Source organism: Cottoperca gobio, chromosome 9 (genome assembly GCF_900634415.1).
Source record: "Cottoperca gobio chromosome 9, fCotGob3.1, whole genome shotgun sequence".
Taxonomy (NCBI): domain Eukaryota; kingdom Metazoa; phylum Chordata; class Actinopteri; order Perciformes; family Bovichtidae; genus Cottoperca; species Cottoperca gobio.
The window spans coordinates 21,114,822-21,131,557 of NC_041363.1; the positions used below are offsets into that span (position 1 = coordinate 21,114,822).

Genomic DNA, 16,736 nt, shown 5'->3' on the forward strand with positions numbered 1-16,736 from the left:
ACACAATTGCAGATAGAGCACCAGTTAAGACCTAGTTAAGGTTGCTAAGCTGGATAGTGAAAGGTCAGTAGTTATATTTTATCATTTTGATATGGATATTTATTTTTAGCTGAGTACATGAGTACTGATGTAATATAGGTTTTTTAGGATTTTTATCATTTAATTTAATGTATATATGTCTAATGTCAGCTTGAGACCATGTTGGAAATAAGTGTTCACATGCTTGGATTTAATGTGTTTTGTAGATACTTAAATAAGTCAAATGAAAAATCTGAAGATAGAAATTCCTCATGAATATCCAGTCCGAGCTTTGCCTCCTCTCTGATCTATTCATAGGCGACTACGGATGACCCATCAAAGAGAGTCGACCAATCCATTAACAGCAACCCTCCAGATTCCACAGGAGGAAGTAAGGTGACTGTTAATCATTGGGCACACATTTATACTCCTCACACACCCTTATCCAATTTATGTTGAAGAAAACATCAGTTTATCTTGCGTAAGGAGGTATTTTTACCCATTGCAGTTAATTATGTAGAGATTAATTGCCTGATTATCTGTAATTTCCATAAGCGATGTCATATTAGAGACACAATCTTGGCCTATTGCCCAATTTGCCTCTGCAGAGGTGACATGGGGATGCGGCAGAGTCTGGTGAAAAAGTGCTCTGAGCTCCAGAGACAAAAAGATAATAGCTGCTTGTTCTTTTGTTTTTATGTCTTTGTTTTTGTGTACTTTCTTTCCAGAGTTTGACGGTTTGTCGTACGCAGGCTGGAAAAAGAGCTGATATCGTTTCCCTGAGGAAACATCTGGGCCACACCAGGTGAGAGTTACATCCGTGGGTGTTTAGCAAATATGGAACATACGAGTACCTTCTGTGGATATACATATGTGGTGTCTAGCTGCGTTTCCTGCTGAAATCCTGAAGGACTGCAAAAACAGCAGCTACTCATGGAAAAAGTCACATTTAACAATAACAAAGCTCATGAAAAAAGGGAAATCTGCAACAGTTTGCTCACTGCAGGTATGCTCAGCTTTCAGTTATTCTGTGTCCTGCAGGCGGTGGAGTCCTGGCACTGAAAAAGCTCTGGCATTTGGTCAAGTGTGTGTATATGTGTGTACAACCTCCTAACCCCACCACAGGGTGTGGAGACAACATCCTCTGGGGGAAGCCAAGGGTACTTCCAACCAGCTGACATTTCTGACGGCCTGTGATAGAGCCCAGAGTGTTGAATTATTCATACAGGTGTTATGGGGAAAGGTTGCTATTTTTACAGGAGATACTAACCCCCAGATGAATTGTGGCTGTTTGTCCCTGCAAGTGAATACAGTAGTAATGATTTGGGGCTGTGATGCCTTTTAGGCCAAATGGCAGCCCGTTCTCTGTCAGCTCTCATGTTGAAAGCTCAAACATTTCACTGCTTTTCTGGCAGAGAAAACCTCTTAAACTTAATCAACCTGCTTTTGTTTTTCAGCTCGGCAGGTGGAAACACGTATTATCACCTTTTCTCCTCTCACCACACACTAAAGGGTCAGTTCACCCAAATCTCAAAATAACATATTGTATCACTTACCTTAAGTGGTATCTAGCACTAGGAGATGCAACATGTTAATTATTGAGCTTTGAAGGTGCTGGTAGGTGATTATTTAACTTTATAAAAAATGTCATCATGGGAAAACACGCCAAATAGAGCAATAGACGAGTATGCCTTTCTGTTTTATTTTTATAGTGTGTCACGTTGACATCATGAATGCGCCGGCTGGGCACCGGAGACAGGGTTGGTAAACAGTGAAAATGTAACAGGGGTTACTTCTACTGTTTCTTCTTCAGTCTCTTTCTCCAACTTTTAAACCAGAGTTGGTGATTTTTGGAAGAGTGTAAACACTAACAAAGACGGTTTTGATGAGTTTTACTTTGTTTCTGTCAAATTCTGTCTGAATGGAGTCTGGTGGCTTTGAGAAGTGTCAAAATATGTGAAAATGTTTGAGAGGGGGGAGGTCTGTGTATTATACAGAGTAACCGGGTCGTTGTATTATTTTCCTCGATTTAAACGGCACAGTCACTACTTAATTATTGATCAAATTCCATTCACTTCCATTTGGATAAACTGGCTCTTACTGCTATACAGTTTGCACAAACTACATTCTAGATGATTCTCTGAAATGCTCTATTAAAATCTAGTCGAGTCAGTTTTGTTTGAATTTTTTCAATGTTTGACAAAAAATATTTCTTGTTTATTGGCTGGCAGGTGTTAGAGTTACAAATCAGAACCACTCAAATATATTAAAGGAGACATATTATGCTAACTTCCAGGTTCATACTTGTATTTTGGGTTTTCTACTGGAACATGCTTTAATGTTCAAAAAACACAGTTAAAAAAAAAAAAGTTTCTGAATACGGGCTTTGAGCATTTCTCCATGGATAGAACCTTTTGATACTTTCCTAGTATTTATATAGCACGGAGACCTGACAGAAAATCAAAAAGACATGAAAATCTCACTTTTTACAATATGGGGCCTAATATAGGTTGACAGTTAATACATCTGTTTATTGGGGTGTTGAACTCTCTCTTATACAACTATAATGTTAAACTGACTACAAACTAAGTTTTAAAAACTACATGACTTGATCACAACTTTTCTGAGAGGTGGTATGCATAAGTGCAATAAAACGCATAATAAAATAAATTCACTCGTCAGGATCTTCATTAAATCGATTCATGTCAAGAGAAGTAGTATGAAAAAATAAATATGGGAGCTCTTTGATTAAAGGGGCGGCTGTAGTTAAGGAGGTAGAATAGGTTGTCGATACTAATGCAAGTGTATTACCATTTAAAGTCATAAAAATAATACAAATTTGAAAGTATTTCAAATGGCCCTAATGCTCCTCTGTAGGATGGGGATTTTCCACATAATGTAGGTAATCCCCAAAACAGACGCAGCTTAAATAATTGTCTCCATTTAAAGATGAGGTGAGAATGAGGACACACATTTAAGTTCCTGCACCACAACTGTCATGTTATTTACATCATGTCTATATAAGATTTTTTTGCACTGCTTTCATTAGTGCTTTCCTTATGCATGTAGTCCATTATCACAATATGGAGGTACACTGAAATGATCTGATGTGCAGATACCGTGAGGCTCCCGTTTGGTTTCTTATTTCTTGATGTTTCTTTCCTGTTTTGTCTCAGAAGACACTACAAAGCCTAATCAGCGTTTTGGCTCTTACCCTTGCCTATGACACTCAGTCACTTATGCCTGCGCCAGCTTGCGTTGTCGTGGCCTGCCATTTGTCTCTGCTGATGTTGACACCAAACATCCCACGCTGTCTTGTCAACGCCACTGCGAGTCCCGTTTCTCATCACGTTGCAGCTGACAGATAACACTTTCCAAGAAGTAGCATTCTTCTGTGAGATTTATAATTAGGATTTATTATGAAATGCGTTTGAACTTGTTTATGTCATGCTGCAGTCGCTTGTGTATCATACCCTACAAAATCCACCGCGCTAAAGGCTTTAATCATAACTAGAAAAATTCACGTATGGGAATTCATGATTATGTAAAAGATGTAGAGCCGATGAGTAGATTCCGAGCGGAGCCACAACATCGTAGCTGGTCTGATCACTGTAAAGATTCTTCACCCACCACAAACTCTATCTCTTTTTGTTGCCTGGCAACAAGCTGCCACCCCAAAAAGAACTGACCCCCCCCCCCCCCCCCACTCCCAATTCACAAATGTCAACATCAATTTCTAACCACCGATCAAGCCTCCCTTCCAAGCATCGTCATCTTTAATGAGCTTTTCAAGCCAGGCTCTGATTTGTGGTCATGATTCACCCTCACAAAGAAGAATAACTTGTTATTGACTGGGAGGACAGACTGTGGTGATGAGAAAAGGCATAATGGGGATTCACTTCAGAGCTTCTTAGCTTTCAAACACAAAAGTTTCATTGTGTGTTTACATGTTGATGATACATTGCTTCTTCTCAATGCCTTTTATATTCTTGTCACAGCAAATACTGCAGCCTGCCATTGCCTCGGCAGCTTTATTCTTTCTGCTTCTTTCTCTCTCTTCCCCTCCTTTCCCTTCAGCATGTTACATTCAGACACAACCGGTGTTGTTGTCACAAACATTTGTCCATGTGTGGTACATCAAACACAAGCTGAATGACACCCACTTTCCTGCCAGTTAGAAGATATTAATTAATAAAAAAACATTAGCTGAACTAAAGTGAAAGAGTCACTTTAGCACAAAGAGCTAACAAAATGAGTCACGTCTGAGGCAAGGTCACTGAGCCACCTCCCACACTCTTGGCAGCCGGCAGCTACTCCAGGGAAAAACCTTTTTTTGCACATTTCAAGCTTCGAGTCATCAGCGATGCTCATAGAAACACACTTTAATTAAGACTGCTGCATTTTGGACTTAGATGTCACATCTGAAGATTAATAAGTAATATCAGGGGTGTGGTGGTATGCAAATAGAACAGACATGCCTCCAAGCTAAACTGGTGCACTCTGTGTATCACCGAACTGAGCCAAATTAGCATGCTGGAACACAAGTGCTCTGTGCCCCCCTCCTAGGCTGAAGTGCTTGGCTCTACTTGTGGGCGAAATATTACCAGCCAGCTGCTCGCTAGATAACAAATGAGAAGCGGAGCAGCAGAGGGTTGGAACATATGCAGGCGTTTGTGCCTCTGCAAAACATCTAGTTAGCCTGTAAAGGAAAGGTCACAGGAGTATTGTAAGGTCACTGTGGCTCTGACCCTCACTCTACTTCTTGTTGGTTTCTTGTCATGTTTATATTCAGGAAATTGAAGCTTTCTGCTGGTTTGGCTAAATGATGTCCAACAAACCTAATGAATGCATTTCCCTCCTCCTCCATTAAACATTTGCAAAATGTTGAGTATCTTGGAACCTGCATCATTGACATCATGGTTTTATTAGGAGAAGTGGATACTGAGTTCCAAGAGGTTGCTCACTGGGCACATGCATAAAAAAAAAAATGCTTCTGCATTTTTGAACATAGAGCGCTAGAGTCTTTAGCTAGTTGAAGGCTCACTGCACATGCACACCACTGTTTCTCCTGCTGGCCTCATCCTGATATTCCTGCTCCACCCGTAGACATTGCATTGAGTTGACATCACGCACGTACACACTTTTTAAGGTTCTAGGAAAGATTTACACATTTAATGTGAATGTGCAAAAAAACATATTTGCTTTATCTACAAACAATTTCGCGACCCCCCCTGTAGTACCTCCGCGGACCCCCCTGTTGAAGACCTATGCTTTAAACCATATACATTATTCTATAGATATTGCCTTTGATATTTGACGTAACTGCCTGTCTCAGAGTCGCAGTCATATTGCTATTCCTGAGGACTGCTGAGCTTCTTCCAACATCAGCAACATCCATATAAACTGAACCAGAGCCTTTCTTTAATTTGAGGCACATACAGCCCTGTGATATTCCTTTTGAATCTCATTTGATTCCAACAACAAAGGATCATACCACCTTGACTCTCTATGCCAGCTCACCACAGAGAGCTTCATCGCAGCATGCACCTTGACCTGCTTTTCTCTGCCTCCTTCACTAACAGGAAGGCAATATAAATGATTAAGAAACACTGAGGTGCATTTCCTTGGCCGCTCTACTGGCAAAGGCACCTCGACACTTGTTTCTATGCGACGTCTTTTAATTTTCTACTGCAGCATTAATGCAAAGGTAATTACGCGTGCGGTATGAGAAAAACAAGCAAACAGTATTTGAGGAAAGGTTATGGTTGGAAGCTAAACCGCCATAATTAAGTCATTAATCTGGCCAGACGTAACACGTTTCTCCCATAATGCTCTAGTTAGGTGTCATTTGTGCCTGCCTGCTGTTTTGGTGTGCTCTGATTTGGATGATTTACAGCGCACTTGTGTGTGTGCATATGTGTGTGCGCAGGCATGCGTGCGAGAGATTATTGTGAAGTCACGCGAGCACTTCTGACCATAACTCATCGGCTCTGATGGTTTTTGTATCTCTGACAAAGACGGGAGATTAATGTGTAGGCTTGGCATTTGTGGTTTATGTGCGTTTTTGCTTTCTTTTCTGTCATTTTGGTTGTGAACATTTATCATCATTAAAGCATGCTGGTGATGCCCTGTGTTTATGTCTCCCTGCTTTGCAGGCGTTTGACATCAGCAATTAAGAGAGGCCAGAGCTACTTCCACCTCCTGCAGAAAGAGGAGCAGAGGAGCAGGAGGAGGAGAAGCAGCGGATGAGAAGGGAGGAGCAGCTGAGAACAGAGCCGCGACCTCCCACCTTCTCCTCTGACTCCGACAGCGATTCAGAAGGGTGAGGCGACAACTCACATCAGCTCAGTTTCATTTCTTCTGTTCTCCCAGTGTCTCTCTGTGACGTAGTTTATCAGTTTCAGTTTATCACTGCACTAATAAATATTTTTATATTAACAATGTATCAAATGACTAAAAAAGAGTTGCTCCTAATGACAAACACAGAAATGTATTACTCTACTCTGCTGTTCCCCTCAGCTCTACAGTGTTTTGGTTTTACAGCACAACATTTTACTGTCATGGTTCACCCTACACAGCTCCCATAAAATCCATTTCCAGCTGCAGCAAGCTGCTGTTTCTTTTATTAAAAAGGGGACCAATAAGCCCACTGTACGCTTCCTGCCCAGCTCAAAATGGCCGACAGACACAGTTGGCTACTAGCCGGTAAACATAGGGGAGCATTTAGCAGCTACAGAGCCAGATATTTGCCTCAGGAATTGGTGGAGACCATAACAAGGCTAAAAGGAGAGTCATTCACACAGGCGGCTGGACACACAACTCTAAATGAATGCTAATGTTGTTCTGTATCTGCCGGTTGTGTAAATAGGCATTTTGCCAATACCTTTTAACATATCAACGTAATATAGTGGTGTCAGTTCAATAATAATGTTTTTGTTTATTTTTTATTTAAATATATCCCTATGTATGAACTATTGTAATATCTCGTACTCCATATGCTAAGGTTGACTCCTTAAATCAAATCAAATTGATTTATATAGCCCAATATCACAAATTGTACATTTTTCTCAGTGTGCTTTACAGACTGTACAGGATACAACATCCTCTGTCCTTAGACCCTCGCATCGCACAAGGAAAAACTTCCTAAAAGAAACCCCATAATTAAAGGGGGAACATGGAAGAAACCTCAGGGAGAGCAACTGAAGGAACAAATGTGTGATCAACAGCAATGAAAAACAGAATGTAAACAGTAATGTAGTAAATGTATATGCATAATCAGAAGTAATATATATATATATATATATATACACACACATACAGATATGTAGACAGGAATGACAAGCTAATATAGCTAATATATACAGCAGATCAGCAAAAGCAAATTGAGGTCATTCTTAGTTAATGCAACCGCCTAAAAATAACTGCTAATCACATCTATCGCATCTTCCATATGCTCATATGGTATTAAAAGCTAACAGCTCTGCATGTCTGCTGCGTTCAGGTGGCCTTTGCCTTCAGGAACCAGCTGGTCAGGTGCGAATGAAGCAGGGCCGTGCAGGAAGAAGAGCCAGTCAGCGCGACCTTTCACCCCTGTCCATCACTCTCTCACCTCTCCTCTGCTGAGTGAAGCACCGAGGTAAGGTTTACCACACACTGGTACAGCCTGTCTCCTCAACGATATTCAAGATGGTTGCCTTTAAACGAGCCCTATATATGCGTTTTATTGGTGCTCAAGGTTAGAAGCTGTCTCAGCTGTGTTTCGCAAAACCCACTCCCCACCCTCTACAGCTAGTCAGCAGAAGCACGATCTTTACTTGCAGTGAAAGAGACGTGAGAAGCGCAGCTGTTCCGCTTTGCCACTTTCAGTAAATAACCTTCAGATATACAGTGCTCACACACAGTTGTGCTATACCTCACCACACGCAGTTTGTAGGTGGAGATGCTGTAGTATCTGGAAATTGGAGCTACTGTATATGCTGTATTTCCTTTGCAAACAACCTCATGCAGAAAGGATCTTGAAGTAGCCAGATAAGAAATGTCAAGGCTTTGACCTTCAAAATGATTGTTTTGTGTCATCAGAACATACAATAAAGACCTCTTTAGTACCTCTTATTATCATTTAGCGTAGCTATGTTTACATCTGAATATAAGCTCCGATCATTATGATCAAATGAGGGCAAAGGTTTTGATGCATCTCAGAATTCCACCACCTTGTACAGCAGTGAAGAAAAAGGGTGAGATGTTTGAACATAATTAGATTTTCAGGAATCACTGCACTTATTCCGGCCTCTCCCGTCTGCCAGTGTTCATTCGTTTGATTCATGTCAAACAGATGTGTTACTACACCTCAGCAAACATCAAACACAGAAAAACAAACAGGCGGATTGCTGAATATTTAATGCAAAACATCTGACATTGATAGATATTCGAGATGCTTTCATTTTGTATTTCTTTCATACGTCAGGCTCCTTTGATGCTGCGTGAACCGGAGCTAACCTTTGTGAGAAACGCGTCAGAAAAAGTTTTCTCTGACAGATCTGCCTTGTTAGAAACTCAGCTGTTGACTGACAATAAACACACAGAACTCTGGTTCACAAAGGCAACATTTTGCGGTTTCTGCTCTGCGAGTGTTGTGCTCTGCTTTGATCTTGTGTGGAGGATTTGATGGCAATGCTGCCTACAATCCACAAATACTGGCTTTTGAACAAAAGTTAAATGCAGTGTGTGTCACACATTATGTTGTGACAAGGGTAATGTGGTGGAAAATTATTAAATGACAAAGCAGGAACATTTTATTCTTCAATAGGAGACACCTTTTAACTTAAGTTAATAGTTATTTTCTGCTAACAAACAATGAAATTATGAATAATTATGTTTACTAATTCTAAATAATGCTTTCATTTATGTTGTTTAATCATTAGTTTGTGTAATATGAGTGAATTAATTTATAAATGATATGCTGTATCATAGCTGATAGAGACGACAACAATATAATTATATTATTAAGTGATCTATTAACAGTTTATTGTTGCACGCAATATAACATTGTATATACAAGGTTCCCTAAAAAGTCTTAAAAGTCATTGAATTCATTAATCTGAAAAGGCCTTAATTAGTATTAAAGGTCTTAAATCTAACTTGTATTAAGCTGTCTGAACCCTGTATATTCTATATTTACAGTAAAACTCATTTATAATGCCTCTTTAAACATTACATAGATAGATGGACCGGAAACCAATTATTAACCATTGGCAAAGTATTAACTATCTATCTAAATATTGTTTATAGATGCTATAAAAAGTAAATGTATTAACTATTTACCAAGGTATTATAATCATCTTTATAATAGCCATCCACATAAAGTATATATATGGTTTTCAAACCAATTATTATCACAGTGATGCAAACATCTGGTCCATCTATCCAGGTATTATTTTTATAAGTTTTACAAATCATTTGGTAATAATGAACAAATGCTTAATATTGTTTAGAAAATGTTATAATGTGTGGAACAATAAACTGTTAAAATAACTATAATTTAAGCATTACTAACAAAGTAAGTAAAATGACTTAACTAAAGTCACCATATGGTATAACTTCACCATTTATTAATGATGGTTATTGTACCACGAGGGGTTTGCACTTCTGTCACCAAACACTTATTTTACCCGTCTCCAGGGGCGCAGGAATCCTCTGTGTTTAACATCTGTCTGCTCCACAGGCACACATCTACAGCCTGTGCTTATGATGCATCGCCTCCAACTCATCATGCATTTCCTCTGACACTGCATTATTGCCACTGCCAGAATAAAGCCTTGTTTTCTGGCGAGACCTCTGGAAAAATAACAACCCTGTTGGAAGGCTGTTACCTGACATTCGACAGATCCTAATCTAGCACACTATCTGCCTGGCAGACAAATGGCCTGGTCGATAATGAAAAGAGCTCGGAGCAACCCGGGACTGCAGCATTTGTGCGCAGGCAGAAAAAAGAGGCAGAATTCATATTGTGTTTGATGTGTTTGGAGAGATCATGGGAAATGGATGTGGTCATAAAACCTCAAAGTGTGAATGTGTCAGGCTGACGGACTGCACCGCTTGACTGCAGGTGACACGCTTTTAGAGGGATGGTATGTTTTGCATTTGTTGCCACTACAGCAGCTCTTGTTTTGAAGAGTTGGGTCTCTTGTGTCAATGTTTCTATCCACTTACACTACCTACATTATAAGAATTGACTGGAAATGAAGGATGTTCAGTACGATTGGTTTTGTAGTGGCTATTTTAGGCCATTGCAGAGGACACTAGACGACTGCTTAATGTAGTGATATTTACCTTTTCATGTGGCAAACTTGGGAAATCAAAATCGGGTCGTTTTATTCAAGATCGAAGATGTATTTTCAGTCAGACACTACCAGCATATAAAAAACTGAAACGGCTAACCAACAATTAAGTTACAAAAATGTAATAAAGATAAAATATAAAATAAAGATCATATGTCTATATGTTGATTAATAAATAGTGAATCGGAGTTCTTGGAAAAAAATAAAGATTTGTTTTTATTGTACAGAATACTGCTATTGAACTCAAAATCCAATAAAATCATATGTATCCTTTAGTCCTTGTTGAAAAAATGCTATGAATCATGAAGCCCTAATATGAATTCTTGATGCACTTGAACCTAAATGAGCTGCACAGTGCAGCATTCAAATCTAGGACATTGAACCCATTGGTACAAAAGTTTCAAAGTTATCAGAAAGAAAGAATTTTCTAAAATGTTGTATGAGATGGTAATCTCAAATGCTCTTCCCTTAAAACAAGAATTTCTACTAAGGTGCTCTTGAGCAAAGCTCTAAGCCCAGGAGTGAATTTGCTATGCTGTTAGTGTGGAGCATTGCCTGTGAGTCAGAAAATAACATATTATATGTGAAGCCGTAGACAAAAGCAATCAGCTAGGCTCTTTTCAGTTTCTATAAAACAAATCAGAAAAGTGTCACAGTTTTTAAACCATTTGCATAGTTTTGCCTGCGAGTTGCTCTGACCACAAAAAAGATAAGAAACTCATCTGCTGCTTCAACTGCAACAACACAAAGCTCTGTTCCTCACCAGCAAACGTGGCTGTCACGTGTCCTTGTGCTTGTGTGTTGTAATTGTGATCTAAACCACATGCGTGCATCATGTGTCCCACTGGGGAATATGTAGTAATACATTCACTAAAAACTTGCATATAAAAAAAACTTATATATTGGCTATGGGGCTTAATAATTCACATTCTACACGTTGAACTTTGACCCCTTAAAGTCAGTTTATTGAGTGGAGTTAAAGTGTAGTCAAAGTTACTCAGAGTGCGCCCTGGTGGCTGACCTTTGTTGCATATCACCTCTCTCTCTCTCTCTCTGTCTCTCTCTGTCTCTCTCTTTCTCACACACTTTCTGTGTCTCTCTCTCTCTCTCTCTCTCTCTCTCTCTCTCTCTCTCTCTCTCTCTCACACACACTTTCTGTCTCTGTGTGTCTGTCTTTCACACACTTTCTTTGTCTATCTCTCTCATACACACTTTCTCTCTCTCTGTCTCTGTCTCTCTCTCTCTGTCTCTCTGTTTAGGATACATGTATGTTTTTTTGTTTTCTCCCCAGCTGAACCTAAGTTCTATATGTCATAAAGAACGTGTTTTTTGCTTTCTGTATCTTCTGGAATGATCCTGATAAATAAAACATATTGATTGCCTCTTTTGGACAAACAAACCTCCGACAGATGTTGACGTTCGTGTCTTTGTGTGCTGTTGCAGGAAGGTCATCTACCGCCAGCTCTGCTGTCTGAATTGGCTGCTGGAGGCCTTGACTCTGGATCACTCCGGCAGAGTCGGCCCGCTCACTGCCTGCTGGGACCCAAAGTAAGTTATTCTGGGGTTGAATGTTCTCACCACCCACACACAACTTACCAGTGGTCAGTTAAAGCAAATGTATGATCAAGAAGTTTATTTTTAATGCTGCCGAAGGCAAGATCCTATCCTGAAATCCACCTTATCAACTCACGCTCCTGTCCTCTCATAAACTCCAATAAAATGTAACTTTCTTTGCATCAACTCTGGTGGAGAATGCTCTCACCTGCTGTGAAACTGTTTATAAATCATGATTTTGTGGTACTGAAGGCCACAACGGTACATCTGAATAGTTTTTTATAATCATTTTTTTTTTTATATGTAGTGGGTATTTGTATTACCTGTGTAATTTATATGCTTATGAATTAATGGATTAATAATCCTTCAAGTAATTCAGAATGTGTTCATTTTTGACAGGATAACAGTACATTCACTGTGAGCAAGGAGACATAAAAGTGAGTTATGTCAGGGCTGTCTTCAATACTATGAGCAGGCTCCATACATAATACATTAAGTGTCATTTACTATTAAAGAGTGGTTCCACTGCCTGACGCCCGTGTGCAGAGGCTAAAACACAGCAGCATGAGTGACACATCCATCAGCGATCGGCTCATTACGGCGCTGACCTCTGCACGCTGACCGATGAGTAACTTCTGTCAAATCTGTGCCGTTTTTAAGTGAGCCACCTGAAGAGATGTTGCGTCTGTACTGTAGAGAGCCAGTGATGAAGGGCGGTGGTGATCAGGAGCTGCAGGCCAGGCGCGAGCTGACAGTGCTGGATGAAATATAAAGTCCAAATCTCCGTAGGGGGTCCAGGCTTAGCGAAGAGATTGCATTCTTCCATCTTTGTACCCACCCTCCAGGTTTCAGCTCCCGAGATATTGACCTGCCACAGGGTGTCGAGAGTAAGGCAATGAAGAAAACAGTGCAGAAGCAGCAGCCGTGTGGTGTTTAAACTCGTATGTTTAACCCTCACCATTGCTGTTACATTGCATATGAGGCAATTCCTCTTTACATTTAATTTATATTTTTATCTATTATGAACTTTATGGTCTCCTTCAAAGTGTCAGAGGAGGCCCGGACTGGGAGAATAGATTAATTCATAAAGTTTAAGGGCGACTGCTCAGTCACAATGGCTCCTTGTAGAATGTAGTACAGGAATATTATTGCACACCACTATAAGCTTTGAATAATTGATAGAAAAATGAGAAAGAAAAGGAAAAACGGAAGGAAAGGGAGGAAAGAGCTACAAAGATCATTTTTTGTACCCAAACGTCATCATGTTACAGCCTCCAGGGCCTTCACTCAGCTTCAAATCCAATTTCCCAGAAAGTCTTAAGCTTTATGGGCCAAATGATACAGCTGAGGTATTACTGTACAGGAAGACAAGAGAGGATGAAATGAAACATTATCACAAGGTTAGGACACTGCTGGGCTTTCCACCAGGCGGGCAGCTCTGATGTTGGGCATCAATCTAAAACACTACCGTTTTTAGGATAAGATGAATTATGATTTTGATAATGGCCCAAGCGACTCTCGAGCTGTCTCTGCCTCGAAGGCTGGTTTCAACTAGTGGTGAGTCGCAGAAGGTCAGCGGAGTGATGAATGTATCACAACAGCGGCAATTATTTTCCATTCGCAGAGACCCTGGTCGAGGCAGGACCACGATTAAGACACTGAAAAAAGAAAGAGCCGTTGAGAACAAATGGGAGCAGTTTGTTTCAGCCAAGGTATCCCCCACTCTTATTTACTCTTTTTTTTTTATTATTTATTTTTAATGTCTCATTCTTTTTACATTTTAATTGTTTAAGCCAATATGGGAAGGGACAAAACTAAAAAATATGAATACATAACTAATTAATTATTAAGTGCTTAAATAAATAAATGATTATGTAATTTAATGCTTAATTTTTTTATTCGTTATATGTTTTTACATTTTTTGAGCATTTGTATGTTATTTAATCATTGATTCCTATATTCATTTATAAGATACTGTATATTCACTAATCCGAGGCTTTAGCCCGACCCCTGACTTTTGATGGATGAAGTTGAGACTTTTTTATTTTGGTGCAGCAAGTTACATTCTATAAATGAAAGTATATATAAATAAAGATAATTAGAAATATATGAATAAATGTGTGAATTAATTAATGTGTATACCAATGAATAAATAAATATACAAATGTGTACATTTATATATATAAATGAATAAGAAAATACACAAATAAACATTTAATATTTAATGTCTCATTTAATTTGTGATTTATTTATGGCGACAATTAAGCATTAAATCTCATTTATTTAAGCATTTCATTATATAATTGGTTTATATATTTAGTTTCTGCCCTTAAAACCTTCCCCAGTGTGGACACCCCTGTCAGAATACTTCTGTGCACTTACTAACACACACACTGTCCTGCTGCTGGAAATACTCACTAGACCACCAAATCTGCGGCTAAAAATAGTTCCCAACAAATACACTATTTACTCCTGATAGATAAATGTTAATCCTTTTTGTAAAAAGAGAAGTTTATATTTGTGACCCATTAGGTTTTGAGTGCCACAGACGGGGAAGGGAATTTAGAGAGTATTGAAAGAGGGAGTAACGCACTTTTCCTTACAGTCTTTTCATGGGATTTATAAGCGTGCCAGAATTATCCTTAAAGAAAAATCATCATGCTCCAGCATATATATATTAAACAATAGTGTGTCTCCCACTTTGTGGCAACAGTTTGGGGAAGGCCCTTTTGTCTCAACATGACAAATTGAGGGCCATAAAGAAATGTTTCCCATTGGGAAGAGCTTCACTGGCCTGCTCACAGCCATGAGCTAGCAGCAAATTAATACCAATAGTTATAGAAAACATACTTTTGACGATTGAGGATGGTCAAAAGTATTTATTTTCCTCGTCGTTCCGGACAAACTCTGAACTCAGCAGAAGGTTGGAGTTTGTCAAGAACTTATCTTTCAAAGTCCTCTACCTGCCACGCTCAGCAGATAGAGAGAAATCCTGCACTGTGACACACACACACACACACACACACACACACACACACACACACAGGAAAAGGGTCAGGTGTACTCACTAATACTCGAGCACTACATGTAATAGACTAAACTTTAAATCATGATGCACAGGCACACTTAATTAAACAGTCCAACATGCATGCTTACGCTCACTGATTTACTCAATAAGCAAAAAGCATCTTCATACACACACACACACACACACACACACAGTTCTTAAGGGATGGCAGTGTGTGGCAGTAGAGGACATTTGGAGAGCTGTTGCTGAAGTGTTGTGCTTCCTTCCACCCTGATAATTAGGCTGATGGAAGCGTCACACACACTTACGGCCCGGGTCTTCTCTGACAGACAGGCGGGAGAGAGGGAAGGGCATAAGGGAGAGGGGGGGAGGGGGAGAGAGACATGTCTGGCTTCTTTCTGTTTCTCAAATGTCATCCTCAGTCAAGAGATGGGTCTACCTATGGGTGTGTGCCAAGAAACCGCCTTTCAGCTTGTCTGTGTGTGCATGTCTGTGTTTGCATATTTCTGCACATATGAGGATCAGATGTCTCCACAAGGAGCTGATATAAATGGAAGATATAGCTTCAGGATTTAAGGAAAACGGATTCTCACTTAAAAGAAATTCTGCTATCATAGGAACGTTGTCGGTCGGCTTTATTCTTTCTCATGAAGAACCAACCAAACACAGATGGCCAGACATTACACAAAATAGAGATTGGTGCGAAAACAAAACATTCAAAGATCTAACCCATCATTAGTTACCGTCAGGTTGTCGGTCAGCCCCTCAGAACGGATACCAAGAGCCTCCATTATGTGCTGACATTCAACAGTTCCACACGGAGAAAAGAGGCAATTATAGACTCTGTTGACAGATGCATCAATAGGTGACAATGAGAAAAACTCCTGCTCACTCTACGCTTTCTGCTGGATTATCTACTAACACAACGTTTGGGTCTGTGCGACCTTCATCGGGTATATGGGAAGCAGCATGACTCTTCCATATGTAAATATACACACATAGGAGCTACCTCAATCAACAATGATCAGCTTGAATTTATTCAAATGATGTACGTCAGCAGTCAAAATAACATCAAAATGTTCTCATCTCATTGTTTTTGCTGTTTTTATCTCCTGTATTTGTAAGGTGTCCTTGGGTGACTTGAAAGGCGCCTCCAAATTAAATGTATTATTATTATTATAAAATACAATATAAGGATGCGAATAAATATTAAATAACCTTCATGTAACCTGAGAACTCTCCAAAGGTAAAGAAAGAATCATCCAAAAATAGAGAAGATCAAGTGAAAAATTAATCTTACAATATTGTCAAACATATCTGCAAAGAAAGGAAGAAACAAAACAAAAGAAATTCAAAGAACATTTTCAATGTCATCATGCATTTAATATTTTCTACTGCCATACGCATTAAGTAGTCTCAGGTCAGATGTACAGTTGCATAAATGAATAGCATACCTGCCCAGCCATCAGTGAGTTTATACAGAGACATCCATATCATGTATAATATAAGAAGATTGCACTTCCCCTTCGACGCACCTGTCACACCTTCAGGTAAAGAAAAAACTTAAGGCAAAAAAACACAGCACATATTAATTCAATCTAACATAACATAAAATTCTCTATCATAATATTCAACGGTACAGTTCTCTTTTAAATTACGATCAGGACAAAGCTGAAGATTAGCTGTTAAGCTTGAAGGGAAACTCTACAAGAGCTACTCCACTGTTGTATGGCAGAAAGGTTTTGTTGTACTGACCTCTATGGGTTGAAAGTCTGTTGTGAGCACAACAAACAATGGTT

At 39.4% G+C, this 16,736-nt stretch overlaps 1 protein-coding gene across 1 annotated transcript in view; it reads left to right on the plus strand.

Annotated features, from left to right (window-relative positions):
• Positions 1 to 16,736, plus strand: part of LOC115013849 (coiled-coil domain-containing protein 60-like) — a 29,678-nt gene that overhangs the window by 3,522 nt on the left and 9,420 nt on the right. Inside the window, 7 exon segments of the mRNA XM_029440386.1 lie at positions 337 to 414; positions 747 to 823; positions 6,174 to 6,247; positions 6,250 to 6,340; positions 7,520 to 7,654; positions 11,799 to 11,903; positions 13,534 to 13,621. Of these exon segments, the coding sequence (XP_029296246.1) occupies positions 337 to 414; positions 747 to 823; positions 6,174 to 6,247; positions 6,250 to 6,340; positions 7,520 to 7,654; positions 11,799 to 11,903; positions 13,534 to 13,621 (648 nt within the window).